This window comes from Eulemur rufifrons, chromosome 15 (assembly GCF_041146395.1).
Source record: "Eulemur rufifrons isolate Redbay chromosome 15, OSU_ERuf_1, whole genome shotgun sequence".
NCBI classification, from domain to species: Eukaryota; Metazoa; Chordata; class Mammalia; order Primates; family Lemuridae; genus Eulemur; species Eulemur rufifrons.
In genome coordinates this window covers 25543176-25560597 of record NC_090997.1, presented here as the reverse complement: position 1 = coordinate 25560597, position 17422 = coordinate 25543176, and the positions used below count along the sequence as shown (strand labels likewise).

At 34.7% G+C, this 17422-nt stretch overlaps 1 protein-coding gene across 3 annotated transcripts in view; it reads left to right on the top strand.

Moving 5' to 3' along the window:
- KHDRBS2 (KH RNA binding domain containing, signal transduction associated 2) overlaps positions 1-17422 on the top strand; it is a 542862-nt gene that overhangs the window by 262220 nt on the left and 263220 nt on the right. For all 3 annotated transcript variants that reach the window (XR_011235523.1, XM_069488012.1, XM_069488013.1), the window contains exon 4: positions 1625-1771. Coding sequence is in view for 2 of the 3 variants with exons in the window: in XM_069488012.1 (XP_069344113.1) it covers positions 1625-1771 (147 nt within the window). In the remaining variant the exon portion in view is untranslated. The remainder of the gene's footprint in view (positions 1-1624; positions 1772-17422) is intronic.

Here is a 17422-nt window from a genome sequence, read left to right as displayed (position 1 = left end):
AATTCCAGAGAGTAACACAAAAATAACCAGCTGGAAATCAACATTGGAAGTAATGAGAAAGGGACAGTATCAAGAGACTTGGGATTTAACTACTCCTGTACTTATGCCCAAACCAAGCTGGCCCCAGAATTAACAAGCAGCTTGCATCCCAGCAGGACCCACAGAGAAAATAAATGTTTACTATACCTCATGGGTGTATTTTTGCGAAGTCAAGTGCTCCTTCTCCTCCCCGAACTGAGAATTGGGTAGTAGAAAAAGTCCTTAAGTAAAAAGTCCAAGTTAGAGTTGGAAAGTATGCTTAGAGGAGTGGAGAGTGGATTCCCAGGCTGAAAGGGACTATTTTCAGAGAGCTATGAGTAGGTGAGGGGTGTATCTATAGGAAAGCAAGGACACCTTCTCATCTCTTTCATGGAGCCTTCGTGTATTGAATGGCTAGGCATTTCTGTTCAGATAAACACATTAGCATGGGTTATGCAGTTAACTCCCATAAAATCTATAGCCAGTTTGCCTCTGTTTATCCAGTTTAGTTCTATTTATGTCACTTTTCTATTTAATCTCCACATAAAACTAAGAATTACTTGTTTATTCGTATCCTTTGAAATTTAGTGAAATAACTACTATAGTTTCACTAACAACTGTTAGGGGCAAGAAAGGTAAAACATAATTAATATTATGTATGTTAACTTTTTAACCAAATTTTGCTTCTTTGAAATTCTAAAAAATGCAAATCTGGTTGCAAATTGAGTTGAGTTTGAATCCCGATTTTCCTGAAGCTACTTAAATCTTCTTACCTCAGTTTCTTAATCTGAAATATATGCAAACCAATTGTGGAATTAAAGGTGATATGTACTTAGCACACATTAACAAAATATATGTATCATATGTTAATTTGCTCTGCACCTGTATTGAATTAATCAGGTTTCAATAATGGCTTAGGCACAGTACTATGAAAAATCTCTTCCAATAGAAATGTATTGTTGGTTAAGCAGGAGTTATGTAGTTCATAAGAATCAATGCTACCATAATGTCAAACCATCATCCCTTTAATTTACCCCTATTGATCAAAATGAGGCAGCAAATGATAGAAAAGATGTGGATATAAACCTTGATGATAATCTGGGCCAGTGGGAACATCGGTTGGGAGATAAGCCTTAGTTTTGCATACTTAGCTCACCTTTTATCATAAACAAGTAACGTTTTCATTTCTCAAAAAGTAGCTAGAAAGTTCTGGTTTTCTTAAAGAACACAGTGACAATCTTTCACTTATTATCTGCAAATTACACATCAAGCACAGAAAAAAATTCTTTTCTCCCAGAATGTACTGATGAACATTAAAGAATTAATGGCATTTCTGTGATATATTTTCATGAGTTTAGCATTTTCATTTAGCTGATTAAAATCTGTTGTCGAGGATAATTATGCCAAGGTTTTTTTAAATCATTCAAACACTTGAAAATGATTTTAAAATCTTTAAATGGCTTGTAGCAGATTTTTATTTCTCAAAGGGTTTATTTCTACTTACAGAAAATTTGCCTAAATTATGCCCTTTTGTAATATTCTCAGTAAATGTTAAATCAATGCAAAATGAATGGATTTGTATTTCTAAAAATAACCTCTTTCACAGGAAGAAGAACTAAGGAAGAGTGGGGAAGCCAAATATGCCCACTTGAGTGATGAACTTCATGTATTAATTGAAGTGTTTGCTCCACCTGGGGAAGCTTATTCACGTATGAGTCATGCATTGGAAGAGATTAAAAAGTTCCTTGTTCCCGTAAGTGTTTTTCACTCTTTACAAAGATGTTTCTCATCAGTTTCTATTTTAAAGTGTGCCTTTGATATTCACTGACTTTTTAAAAGGAAACTCATATTGCAAGCTAATTATTTAAAATAATGCAGGATATAAAAAACGCTTAGCACAGGACCTGGTGTGTTGTCACATAGTAATGGTTTGACAGCAGTATTTGTCTTCAATACATTACATAGCATGCTCCGGTTCATAGCCATGAAGAATGAAACAAACATATAAACACAAATATATAACTGAAGTTGCAGACTTTTTTCATGTGTCTTAATCACTTGACATGTCTTGGCAATTTATAATTAATAGAAAAAACATTTGCTGGCCGGGCGCGGTGGCTCACGCCTGTAATCCTAGCACTCTGGGAGGCCGAGGTGGGCGGATCGTTCGAGCTCAGGAGTTCGAGACCAGCCTGAGCAATTAGCGAGACCCCACCTCTACTAAAAATAGAAAGAAATTATATGGACAGCTAAAAATATATATAGAAAAAATTAGCCGGGCATGGTGGCGCATGCCTGTCGTCCCAGCTACTCGGGAGGCTGAGACAGGAGGATCGCTTGAGCTCAGGAGTTTGAGGTTGCTGTGAGCTAGGCTGACGCCACGGCACTCACTCTAGCCTGGGCAACAGAGTGAGACTCTGTCTCAAAAAAAAAAAAAAAAAAAAAAAGAAAAAACATTTGCAGGTATGGTAGGAGAGGAAAGAGATTAAATATGTAATATTTAAAAGAAGCCAATGGTATTATTTTAAAATATCAAATGAATTTTTATGTGATAATTTGCCAGGTACTGGTTCAGTGTAAAACATAGTATAAAGTAATCAATTTAATACAGCCAGACATTTGTTGACTTCAGGCAAAAATTGGAAAAATAAACTCACTGCATTAAGTGAAGGCAACAGAGAATGTTCACTTAGTAGGGCAGCAAATGCAGGGTTGCATATCGAGTAGAATTCTTCATTGATTTTCTAAGAAATAGAGGAATGGTAAATGAATGAAACTTTCCTAAAAGTTGACAATTTAGCATTCTAGGAAGAGGCTGTTCAAATAGAAATCTTGGCATCAGGCTTAGAGCTGGGAATAAGATAATTAGAAGAGAATGCTGAGTAAAGTTTTCTGGAGTGTCTGGCAGAGTCTTCAGCAGAGAAAGAGAGTAGCTAAGATTAATCCGCACAATGAAGAAACAGACTTTTACACTAAGCAATAAATTCAGAGGAAATGGTGGATACGTTTTGTTGATTGGCAGCAATTTTGACAGAGGGAGAAGTAAAAACATCAGAGAATTTCCAGAATATAAAAGCATCATGAGCTAGCCACATAATCTCTTTATATGTCCAGTTTAAAAATTAATTTCTATCAAGGCAAGGTAACAGCATAATCCCAGACCATTCAGATCATTCGTTAACTTCACATGCACACAGAATTTCTGCACAATTTTTTATCTGGTGCTCACCTATACATCTCCCTAAATAGATCTCATATTTGTTAAGAATGAGCATGCTATGATTTCTCTTCCTTTTGCCTATCAACTAAAGGCTTAGTGCTCTATTGAGTAAAAAATTTACTATATTTAGCTCAGAACAGACTATGACTGCTTACATTACTAACCAATTTCATGACTACAGACAAGTCATTTAAATTCTCAGAGCTTCAGCTTATTTATCTTAAAAATGAAGATAATTATAATTGATCAACCTCTATCACAGTTATTGTAAATATGAAATGGGATAATACAGATGAAAAGACTTAGAAAATTATAAAGCACTATATCAATGAATGTTTTAATTTATTTTATTGTTATAGTAAATAGAAAGATCTAGAAATGACTTTCTGAGGTAAAATATGTAACACAAAATGGTATTTCATTGGTACAAATATATGGGATCTCCTCTGTGGGCTAGGTTAACACTGCTTTATTATAAATGTCAGCAATACATCTCACTTGCTCACTTCTTAGACATCATACTTGTAATCATTTCATTTTTATCTTCTCCGTTGAAACATATATAGCCTGCGGGTAATGTTAGCAGTGTCTCTCTTGGCCAACACTGTATCCCCATCATTTTGCTTGATGCCTGGCACAATAAATATCTGATAGTCTGACTGGTGGAATGGGCCAACTAAAAGGTTCCAGCAGTGATGCAATGGGATAAAATAGCTGTCCTGGTCAGGTTTGGGGAACAGTATCCCAGATTCAAGATGCACCATATGTACAGACCCAGATGAAGAATGAAAATCTTAACTTGGCTGATACGATGACCTGTCCCTGCCTGTCTCTGTGATTTCATCTCTGTGTATCAACTGCTCACTTGTTGTGCTCCAGACATGCTGGCTTTTGTTCATCCAACACTCTGGGCTCACTGCTCACGAAGGGCCTTTGAAGATACCTCTCCAAAGTATTGACATAGCTATCTCCTTGGCATTCAGATGTCAACTCGAATGTTTGGCTTTGTAGTAAATTCTACCCCAAACACACAGTCTAGAGTAGCTGCCTCTATTACCTTCAATCACACAATCCTATTATATTTTGTTCACAATATCGCTGACCGCCTTATTTAACATTTCAATTTATTGCCCCATTATACTCTAGCCCTCTTCACTTATTTATTTTCCTCGTAGTTCTTATCACCTTCATATATACTTTCCCTTTCTCTTTCTTTTTCTCTCTCTATGCATAAATATATATAAACATATTTGTTCATTATTGGTTTCCTGTTAGACTGTATTAATAAATGTCATGAGGGCTATTCTGATATCTCCCTTAATGTTGTATTAGTAAATTTTGCCATCAGTGAAAGTCCTTTTACCTGATAAATTTTCCCCATTTGCTTTTCTTGACTCAGCGGCAAGCATAGGATGGTGGTATCTGTCTCCTTCAACCATTACCAGAACCACAAGGGGCAGAAATGAAGTGCCAATTTTTTTAATCATATGAAATCATTTGGGGTCTCTTTTGATATCTTATATTAAAGTCCATAGAAATGCTAATGATATTTGTACACTAACATTTACACACAGCTTAGGTAAAGAATTATAACCAGTAAGAAGCGTTCTGGAATAACACAGAAGGCTGACATAAAGAAAGATAGGACTCTGGAATTCCACTGACATTTCCTTCCTCTACAAAATGGAGTGTCTTTCCATGCTAGAACTTTTTACCTTCCTCTATCTCCCATATATTATCCAAAATTTTTCCAACTTGCTCTGTGTCCAGGGGTTCTAATCATCAAGACTACCAACTTTAGAACATACAACTCCTCGTGAAATGTGTGAATGCTTTAGGTGGTTGCAAAAGAACCCAGTTTCAGCACTTTAAATGAATTGTTAAAGACAAAAGAATTATCATTGCTCTGGGGAAAATCCCTAGCCTGCTGGTCTCCATTCAGACACTACAGTCTTATCAAAACAAGTAGATCAGGTCAATAAGACATCTTTAATTTGAACATTGCTAATTTTAAATCTCTAATGCTTTGAGAAGATGCCGTATTAGTATCACTTGTATTTGCTGATTTTTCTTAAAAATAAAGGTTAGGATTGTAAAATAAATTATTTGATAAATAATGACAAAAAGATATAAAATCCTAAACTAATATATACTTCAATAATGTCAATGTGCTCCCCTTCTTTTTATATAAAGAGGTAAACAAATATTATCATTATTATTTTTATACTATTTATTTCTTTTATAGTTCAGACACCAGGACTGCCACATACTGTTGTGTAGGTTGTGTCTTGTGCATCTCTAGGGAGTGACACGCCATAGTTTGTGAATAGTACTCCCTCGCACCCTGAGCACAACTTCCCTTTTTCTAACCCTACTCAGTTGGTTTCCTCAAAATAATGGCACTGTGTTTTGTTTTTCTAAATTGGCCGAGTCTCACCTCTAATTAAATTTAATTAGTAAGTCTTACTAATGCTTGATTATTAACTCATGATTGAAACATACTGCATTAGCTCATAATTAGAAGTTATGAAGCATTTAGCAAAATTCTGCTCATTGAATGTGTGTTTATATATCCTGTCATTAAAAAAAAAAAAGATGAAAGGAAGAGTTTCTACACAAATTAAATTTAAGTCATAGGTAACCAATAGATTATTTTGTTACCTGTTCCAATAGCTAAGTTACCGACTTAGTTAAGAGATCACAATACCCCTTTCCATTGAACCCTCTCATGGCCTCAGAAACTTCCCAACACAACATGCTTCACAGCACTAGTTGACAGAACTTGAAAAGTATTTATCATGCCTGCCTTAAATCTCTGATTATTACCACTACAGGTTTGTGTATATTTAAATAAAAGATACATAACTTTTATATCTATGTAAAGTGTGTATGTGTGCGTGTATCCTTTAGTCGTCTGACATATGTGGCCATAAGCCAATTCAACACAGAAAGAACAGGGATCACTCCAGGTTAGTTCTTTCCTGCATTAGATTGAATATGTGCATCAGTGACAGCTGTGATTCTTGAAATGGGACAGTTAGGGTATATTATTTCATTTCAAATTTGAGATATTGGAAACCCATGTCAGAACCTACCAAGAGTCTGCCTATGGAGGAAAAAATAAAACCTTTTTTCTTCTTTATGGTAAGAACAAATAGAGGATGTTCTTACCTCCTCTTCTTCAAACACTATGATCCTAGCTCTGAAATTGGAAAATGACACTGATTACTAATAGCAATCACACAGGAGTGTAAGTAGATGTAAGAAAAACAGGAAAGGAAAGCAAGGTGTTTTCAGTCTAGGAGATGGAAAAGATTTAGACTTTTATGTGCTGAAAAAATTTTTATAAAGTTTTGAAATATGATAAATATAAAAATGTGTCCCTGAAATTAGTTGTAATTTGAGAAAAAATAAAAATTTAGTCAGTCTTTTATGCAGTGAATATGTAGAGAAAACAATGTATTCAATAAAACCCCATCAGCCATTGATAAATGGGAATACCTCAAAGGTAAAAGATGGCAGATACCTTTTTGCTGGCTGACAGCAGGAGTTCATTATTTATAGCAACAACATCATACAAGCAAGAGAATGATCAGTTACAGAATTAAAAAAAAACAAAGCAAAGCTCAGTGCAGACAGGGAAGCAGAATCCATAACCTGGATATTATTCCTTCATTGTTGTGGTTGTTAAAATGTTGCTAAGAGTTTCCTCATATAGCTATCTTCAAAACCAATTAATTCCCTTTTCTCTCTTATAATTAACTATATTCTAATAGTGTGGTAGCTAATGGCAGTAAGCACAAAGCCACATGTATGGTTTTGTATGTAATTATTACTTGCTCAGAAATGTTTCCTGTCTTGCTAAAATACTATGATCAGATTCTAATTTTATTGGGAGACATTTATAATCATCTATTATTGAGTATTTATTACCTGATAAATTGTAATAGATAATGCAGGCCTATGACTTAAAACAAAACCAAAATCATTATTACTTCTTAGAACAGAACTAATATAGTAAGAGTTATTATTATTGTTGTTGAAATCCAAGACCACTATAATATTGCCAGTTGATTGACATAACCTGGCAAACAGGTAAAAAAAGCAGTCAATAACTATCTGAATGTGATTTTTCTACAAACCCTAATACAAGTGTCTTCTACTCCTAGTGCAGATAATCAAATGCTCACTGTACAATGATGGGGGCAACTTAGGAACACAGAGTTAGGATGTCAAAGTCTGCTTTCCACCTTATGAAACAGTTTATCACTAATTATCTCTGGTCTTATTTGATTCTGGAGTTCTGAAGTCTCCAAGGCCACTCTTTTCATGTGCTCTTACTATTTTTAGATGCCCAGCATCGTATTTCTGTTTCTATTAGCACCTTGATTTCACCTTGATAAGTTATTTCTTCTCCATTAGCTGACATCATAATCAAAAGAAGGGCTTTTGCAATTCCAGGTGTTGTCCTTAACATGGAAGCCTAATAGCTTTCTTAAAAAGTTATCTGTGTTATCAAAGATCTGTGGTTCTTAAGGGTACAGGTTTGATCTTCAAGGCAAGAATTCTACTTCTTAACTTTAGCAGATTCTAGTACAAGAAAGGTCTCAGGATATTAAATATACATTTTGTATTATATTCAAAACATTTATTGAGTGTTAATCCTACACTTGTACATACGTACATAGTACACATATGTCAATGTGTACCTGCAAATAGCTTTATAGATAAAAGCACCTCAAAAAGACTCATTATTGTGGAAGAATTTAGTTCAAAAGAGGAATCAAGGACAGAAAAGTGGCTCAATAATCAGAGTCTGCTAAATAAGGTGCATAATTTTTAACTGAGTCAAGAATTTGAAACAAATAAAATAAATGGTGCTAATTAATGCAATAAATATTTCTGGGCACCAAATATATGCCAGACACAATTCTAGGAATTATGTTACATCAGCCCCTGACCTTGTAGAATTTAAGAACCAGAAAACTATTTCCAAAATTTAAAAGATAAAGATTATGAAGAATTATTTGAGAGATATTGGAAATAGGAAACCAGATTGGCTAATAATGTGTTTACATAAGGATGGTGATGATGATGAGAGAGCAGAGAACACTGATCAAACAGTGATATTTCTAGAGTGAAGGAAAATCAATTGCTGGCAAAGACCACCACCCATGTAGGCCAGGGTAAGTTGTCTAATGAGACAGAGAAAGAGAGAAAGGGAAGGGGGAGAGGGAGACACAGAGAGAAAGAGTTTGATTAACTTCTTTAAAAGTGTTGATGACCCACAGTCAAAGATTCTATTTCACACTGACAATATAAAAATGCACCAAGAAAAACTTATCGAGAATAGCATATTTTAAAATTGATCATTTTTGCAAAATTATGTATTCCTGAAATGTGTCTTCAACTTCTGTTCTAGCAATTAGTTCTTACTTTTTAAACAGCTAATTTTGCAGCTACATAAGATAATAATACAATATAAGTTTATTTTGAATTGCCCTTCCTTGATTAACTGATCTCATTTTACTACTCTGAAACTATTTTCAGCAAGCTACAAGGGAACACATATTGATTCCTCTATACAGTATTTAAACTAGATATCCAGGGAACTTGGAAGAATCCCTATTCCTCCAGGAAATATATCTTCTATCTCATCTCTAATCTCTATGTTGTTTTGTTTCCTTCCCATTCATTCTAGCCAATCTGTATGATGTAGTGTGTGTAAGGATGCATGTACAACAATGTCTTAAAATACAAGTACACGTGGGTCACTGCATGGTCTATACTCAATGTGGTACAAATAAGAATTGGTTTTATTTTTCTGCAACGACTGTCATTCATTCTCTCTCTCTCTTCTCTGTCTCTCTATCTCTCTTTGTTTTGTTTTGTTTTGTTTATTTGAGGCAGGGTCATGCTTTGTTGCCCAGGCTGGAGTGTAGTGGCTAGATCATAGTTCACTGCAACCTCGATCTCCTGGGCTCAAGCAATCCTCCTGCCTCAGCCTCCCTAGTAGCTAGGACTACAAGGGTACACCACTACACCTAGCTTATTTTTATTTTTTTATTATTTGTAGAAATGGGGTCTCACTATGTTGCCCAGGCTGGTCTCAAACTGCTGACCTCAAGCCATCCTCCTGCCTGGGCCTCCCAAAGTGCTAGGATTACAAATGTGAGCCACCACACCCAGCCTCTCCTTTTCTTATTCTTAGTCACAACTTGAACAAATGACATAGTGTTCCCTTCATTCTCTTATAAGAAGAGTCTTAATGTAGGCAATTCAGGTTTTAAGAAGCCTGCTTATTTCCAAATTGTAATTTCCAATTCAATCCAAAGCTCTACTCCTCCCACAGATTTAGGCCAAATATATGGCTTGGGGAGTAGCGGTGGGGATGGGAAGATAGTCTACTCACTCATTCATCTCCTTCAACCTTCTCCAGATCCTAGTACTCTCAGAGCTTTGTGAATGGTCGCAGAGGGTGGGGTGGGAGGTGATAGAAAACTGGAGTGAGAAAGGCTATAAGACTGGTCCTGTAATAATCTGGTTCGTTGGTTTGACTTGAATCTTAATTTCAAATATTTTCCTCTGATAGGATATATGGATGATAGACTAGCAGAATTTTTGCAGATCCTCAAATGGCCTATTTTCTTTCTTTCAGCTAAATAATCTCTTGGAGATGCTCAAAGTTCTCACAGTGCAGTCTTTTCTCCCAGTAATCTCTAGATGCTATTCAACTTCCTTCCTGCTTTCAGTGTTACAGATGAGCTCTGTCGTATGTACTTAACTTGGTCTTTCTCTTTGAGAGATGTAAGATTATTTTACCTTATCCTTAGAGTTCAGGCGTTTTACCAAGATATGCTCAGGTTTTGCTCTTTTCTCATCAGCCCATCTGGAAATAAAATGATAGAATTGTTTAAAATGTGTTTGGAAGAGACTGAAAATAGGAGTCATTTTGAATTGATCAGATCTTCTTGTTACTAATTTATTCATGCAAACAAGATACTTTTCTCCAAATGACCCAATCAAGTAACATGGGATTCAAATGAAGAATTACTGATATATGCTGGTAGTAATAGTGTCATTCTTGATTAATGAGTCGCTAGGACTACATGCTACCGTATATGTATAAATAAAATGATCGCTTATGATATATCTATTACATAATTGGTCTCAATTATGATTTTTGAAAACCTGTTTACTTTTAGATTGCTGCCATTTCTCAGATATCTTTTGTTCACTTTCTTCATTATCTTTTTTCTAAAGTTTAGAATTTTAGGGTTGGGCTGTTACAATATGAAAATTTTAGTTGCTTTCTTATAACAACAATAAAATCATAAAATTTTAAGAGATTCTATATGATTGTTTCAATGATATTGCTCATCCAAGAGTCTACATTTTCCAACTAGTATTTATTTTTGTTTAGTTCTAAATAAATTTTGAACACACAGATTATTGTAATAATTTCACCCAATCTCACTGTCTTGTCTGTTACCTAGGGCACACTAAAGGGATAGAAAACATCATCAATATTAGCATATTTTTTCAAGATGTGAAAAAATGTGCTATTACCCCTCTTCTGTGCTTTGCTTCTTATGCCTAATCTACTTATTTAAGGAATCTGCAAATCTTCAGAAAGATAATTTATGAGCAATGATGGACATCAGAATCAGAGGGAAATTCTTTTAAAAGTGAAAGAACCTCTTACAAGTAGAAAGTATATAACTACTTCTTAACCCCCTTCTTAAACCCCTAAATAGATAAGCTATGATTAGGATAAGATTTCAGCTAAAATTACTCAGTACTTATGCAAAGTACAGACATCTTTTTATCCCAGACACATTTTCAAATGCAAAAACGACCCATTATGCAAGATATTTTAAATAATATTCTTTATTTAAAGAATTGCACTGAATTCTTATAATTAATAATTTGCTAACAGATACACAAGTTTGTGATATAAGGAGAGTAATCTTTTCTCCAGAACTTAGATATCCTAACCAAAATATGTCAAAACACAAATCACCCCTATAATAGTGACATTATTAACCTCAGGTTCTATGAGCAACAATAATCTTTATTCAAAAAATTCTTTATTTAGATACCTTGCTACCCTGGCATTAAATCCATCCCACTTTGTTACAGAAAACATTTTCTGTGTAAAACCTTTTATCCCCATACCTTCATATGATTGTAGAGCTGGAAGGAATTTTTAAGCTTAGAACAATTGGTGGGTTTCTAATGTAATTTAAATATTGACAGTTGAGAATAAAATAGTTGAAAAAAAATTCACCTTTTGCCAGTCCCCTAAAGAATTTTCAGAGCCATTGAGTTCCAAAGAGGGTCATTTGAAAAACCACTGGTGGAATCCAACCCTCACTCTACCAATGAGGATCCTAAAGGCCAGCATGGTTACATGAACTGCCCCCGGTCAGGCAACAAGGAGGAATGGATCAGGTGCCTCCTCATCAGGGGAGTTATTCAAATATGAAGGCCCAGATGCTGTAAAATTGCTCATTTGGTGTTGAAGAGTACTAAATAAGTAACTTGCAGGTGGCAATGCCTGTGTAATTAGTGTTAAGCTCCTCCATATTTAGAGCATTATATAATACCTATTTCTGGCCACACAGACAACTCTGGACTTATTATCATTCAGTAAGCACTTGCCAATATTATTTTTAGTGAAAAAGCAGGTGCAGTTTTTCCTGCACATTCTTAGGTACTCATTAATTCTATAATGTCTTCATAAGTCTATTCTTATTTTTTTTATGACACAAATGCATTGTAACCCTTGGTAAAAGCACTTTGCGATTGTTTTAAACATAGATCAGGAGTTTGCGACAGCACTTCTGTGGTAAGAGCAGAAGCGTGAACATGCAGTTTGTTGGAATTATATATTGCCAGGCACTTTAAGGAATACTCTCTCATCTCTAGAAGCAAGCTGACTTTTTTTTTTTTACATTATAATGTGGTCATTCTCACAGTAGGAATAGTTGCTAGTATGTTAATATTTGGCAACTGGACTGCAGAAGGAAACAAGGGGCTGATACAGTATAGATAGATACATAGATAAAGTATATATATATATTTATATATATCTTGTTGGCTATTCTCAGGAATAAAAAAATATTATCTAGAACATTCTGTAATTGCAGTAACATTCTGGAACTTTGGGGTCCTTTTGCCTGGGTAATGAGGTTATAGATTTAACTAGTATTCTAGTTAAACACCATGGAGAGAGCCCAGGGAGGGGCATATTTTCAGCACATGTCTGCATATATTGCCAGCAGGCCTCCTTGCCACTGCTCTCCTTATCTCCCTCTCCTTCACAGCTCTCCTCACTCGTGCTTCGAGGCTTCTCTGAATTTGTGTTCGCCACAGCAGCTCTTGCCCTCTCCTTCCCTCCTGGCCATTTGTATCTCTCCTTCAGCTACAGCCTCCACTGCTGCCTCTTGTTCTCATTCATATACATATACATGTATGATTACTGATTCAAGGTGTACAGCTTGGAAAATTGGCTTAAATTTGAAACTATTTTCAAATAAATCTCATTCTTTTCTGCCTCGAATTTCACAGATATACTGTGATTCATTGTAATCATAAAATATTTATTTTCTCACTTTGTTTTTTCCCTTCCTTTCTCTCTTCTTTCCTGCTTCTTTTCTTCCTTTCTTATCTTTCTTAAATTTCAATAGACTTTTGTCTATTTTTTTATTGTAAACATAGCAGAAAGAAATCCTACTCAAGTCTAATAATTCAAACATGGCACAATGTTGTAACTTCATGTGTATTGCTATACTTGTATGGCTTCAATGGAACAGGATAATTTTAAAATTGTAAAAGAAAATAGGACAAATCCTATTTTTTTAATTTATCTTTATTATATACATACATAATTTTTATAGATCTCAGTGCATAACACTATCCCATCCATTTAATAAATATGTATTAGGAATTGTTCTATAAATTGACCAATATATTTTTTTTGTGAGAGGAATTTAATTCAGAAGACTGAACTATCCTTCTAATTTTACTATAAAATCTCTTTTTTCTTTTCTTTTTTTTTATTTTAGCTTATTATGGGGATACAAAAGTTCGACCAATGTGTTTTTAATGCTGTTTAAGTTAGCTTTATTTTTAGAAATTATAAATATGTGAATGAAGGGAAGTTTCTGACTATGCTTCTATTTAGGGAGATGTTTTCTTTAAATACAAGATAGAGAAAGACAAGAAAAAAATGAAATGTCTGAGCCAGAAATACGCGCCTTATTCCAATGGTTTCATGGAATTATAGGACTCTCAAAATCTACCTTACAAAAAAATGAAGTCAGGTTAGTATGGGATACTGTGGAATGTCATATGGCTAGTGACAGCATGAAGAATCAGCTGGTCACATCATAGGACACCCGAAGGACTTTGGCTTCTTAAGATATTGTATAATTTGTATTATCTATTCAGGAGGTTCACTGATCACTTTGAGAATCAGAGGAAACCTCTGGATATTCTACCCAGAGAAATGCACATGCATGTTACCATCGTACAAAAACAAATGACCAGGGGATTCATATTCATGGATCCAAGATTAAGGAGCCTTACACTGGAAGCACCACAGTCTTCATATAGGAGAAGGAAATATTAAAATGCATGACTAAAATTGCATTAAAATGCTAAATTTATTCTATGTTATAAAATTAAATGATATATATTGAAAAGCACAGATCATTTTGTCTCAAACTACCCGAAGATAGTTATAATGGAAAAGTACGTTTTCTTACAGTTATCTTCTTAAATGAATGAATATTTTATCTTGCGATGAGATAATTTTACTACCAAACTGTAATTCATTACCTTTCAGCATAATTCTCACTTCCAAATTTCATTTTATGCTTGATACAAATACTCTATCAATTATAATACATTTAGAGAGTATTTCATCCAGGGATTTTTTTTTCCCCAATATCAATAATAACACTTGATCTGATGGAGCAGGAATAAGAATCTGTATTCTCTGAATAAATATGAGGCTTTAATGTCTATTGCCAACTGACCCTAAACTTCTTATCTAAGTAATAAAATCAGGAAATGTAGCTCATTATAACAAATATACACAAGGGTGAAGAAACTTAACCACGGGCTGTCTATTATATTTTAGATAAATTTATTGCAGTCACTCAAACTTCCCCTTCCAGTTGAAATGAGTCTCTAAACATTATCCATCAAAATATCAGTAGTCTCATTGCTCTCTACTCTCCTCTGCAAGAAAATGCCTTAACTTATCCTCTAACATAGCAAAACTTTACCACAGTCCAGAGTATGCATATCTGTAAAATGTATGTATTATTTATTTCTGATTCTTTGAGAATAAAAAATAATTGTAAAATATGATAATGTAAAAAATGATTTCATGTACTGGTGACCAGAGTGATTGTTTTTAGGATATCAAATTTTTCAATACCCCACATCCAACCAATCTGGAAAATATCCATCCTCCCTTGCTTTCTTCTCCCCATTTGCCTGCATTGGACGTAGGGTTTTAGCGAGGAAAAAGGAACTGCAGGAAATGATGTTGACCTGAAAACTAAACACCTCTCCAAACTCCAGTTGAATTTTGTTATCTGGTATAAATATTTAGAGATTGGGAAAGAGCAGGAAGACTAATGTCCTGCCCTCCTGCCAGGCCCTGCTGTGGGCCATACCTGCAGCTGTCTGGACTGGGCCCTCTTGCCTCTTTTCAAGACCTTCAAGCTTCCATGCTCATAAAGACTCTGATTCATTTTGGGGACAGATGTTGCAAGTGCCCTGAAACTTGCCCCTGCCCATGGCAAACTTGTAAGCCCTCACAGAAGGGAGTGGAAAAACCCTCTGGACTCTGATCACTTGATTTCAGCATCTCGCCTTTATTTTTTCCACTCAGCTCGAGGAACCCAGCATCAAACTCCTATTTTCCAAACAGCAGCAAAATTTAGCTTACCCTCATCCAAGTGCAAGGATTAACCAATTCGCCACAATATATGTTAGTATTCATGTTTATAATGCATGTGTAATGTAATATAAAGCGAAACATTAAAATATCTAAATATTTCTAGGTATCCAGATGTTTACCCATGTGTGGAAAAAAATGTACAGATATTTGAGTAAAGATTTTTTCTTATCCTGTTGACAGACTGTATTTTTGCCTAAACACCTGTGTGGAAATCTGTTTAAGTGGTTTTCTTTTGAAGCACGTTTCTGCCACTGTTGTTTGGCTCATTCATCTGTTAGTTACGTTACGACTCCAGTGTCAGAATCACCTCAAAGCTAGACCAAGATAATGATTCCTTAATTTATTGTTTTAGATAACTCAATGTTTGTGAATCATATTAACTAATTGAACTCATCAGAAGCTACTTTAAAAAAATTCAAAAATTCAATCACAGGTGATAATACACTGTTAATTAATTTTAAGGAAAATAAATTTATTGCTTAGAAATAATCTACTTTCAGAAATTAAAAATTTGAATGATAAATATACTAGTGTAGATCTACTATGCTAGAGAGAAGTATAAATTGACAATGGATATGCTATTTGAAAATATGTCTGTCCTCTCTCCCCCATGAAACCCAGCTCTCTGAAGTTAGAAAGCAAAGCTGGATTATAACACATATATGTCATATATATATGTGTTATATATGTGCAGGTTCCTAAAGAGAGGCATTATCCTTCTATAGCAACAATTGATACAGCAGACCATAAGTCGTAAATCTTTTACAAGGAGGTCTATATTGTGTATTGCATTATATATTCAGATGGAAAGAAATACATATCTTTGGGTATCATTACACTGCATAAAGTCAACTGGAAAACGGAATTAAAATTGGCCATTCCATCAGGCACAGGATGAGATTATGAGATTCTTAAAAATAGTATTTTGTGTGTGTGTGTGTATATGTGTGTGTGAAAAAGCTTATGTAATTAGGTGTAAAGGAAGAAACAATATTTTCCTCAGGTTTAGTTTCCAAAATTTTGCTAAGAAATTATTCTAATTTACAGATCACAGAAGAAGTCATCTTCTTTAGCTATGAGAAAGAAACTTTTCACTAAAGATTTATCAAGACCTGTATATAGGCCTAAACATCAAAATGTGGGGATGAGGAGAAACCCATAAGATTCTGCAGAGTCTTGACCCAATCAGACTGTATTAGGGAACTTTCCTTAAGTTAGACCAGGATAAAGCATAGTTGCCCAAAAGATTCTGCAGAACATTTATTCCACACTGTTGTCTATGGGAAAAGAAAAAGTGAGAGGGTCCCTGTGCTCAGTTAAGTTTAGAAAATGCTGCCCTCAGTATTCCCTGGTTACAGATTCACAGCCTAAATTACTATTTAAAGGCTCTGAGAGGTCTTGCAGTAAAGAAGCTGAGCAAACTTTTTAAACTCAGTGTTTGCAATATTTATTTGGCCAAGTATACCTTTGTCCAGGAAATTATCTCATTTCTCCTCAACATATTTTAGAAAAATGAGATATTATACCACAATTTCAGCTTTTGAAAAGTGAATTCTTAAAACAATGATATTTGTCTCATTCTGAAATGTCTGTATTTTCAGGCATTCTCTTAGATTACTAAAATGTCATTGCTCATGTTTTCATAGCATATTCTATGTAAAACACTAAATGCCATAATTTATAATTCACCTTAAACCATGACTTCATCTCATGCTGAGAACACAGCCTTAGGTCACCAAATTGATGTGGAATATCATCTGCTTTGCATATATTTTGACTGCTCCAGTGTTCCCTGCAATTATGTTTACTGCCATGTTTTATTTCACTACTAAATAGTAACAAACTCAAGTGGTGCTTGATAATTAGCAAGTATGCTGTTGCCTTTGTGAGAAATGAGAACAGAATGGTCAACAAACATGCTTACCATTGAAAACCATTTCTCTTTAATCATACTTGCCTCCAAAAGAAGACTCATTCACACATTTGGTATCACATTTAAAATGCAAATTAGTTTCCCCTTTGATAAACTGAAAATCTGGGCTTCCACATCCAATATTCCACACTGACAGCTCGTGGGATATAGGTCCTGAATCTGATTTGTGTAAAATTGTCACAACCTAGTGTTATAGCCTAAGATGCGAGAAATGACCACCTAAAGACTGAATTGAGCCAAATTAGGAGTCTTTATTAGCTGGCCAGTGACC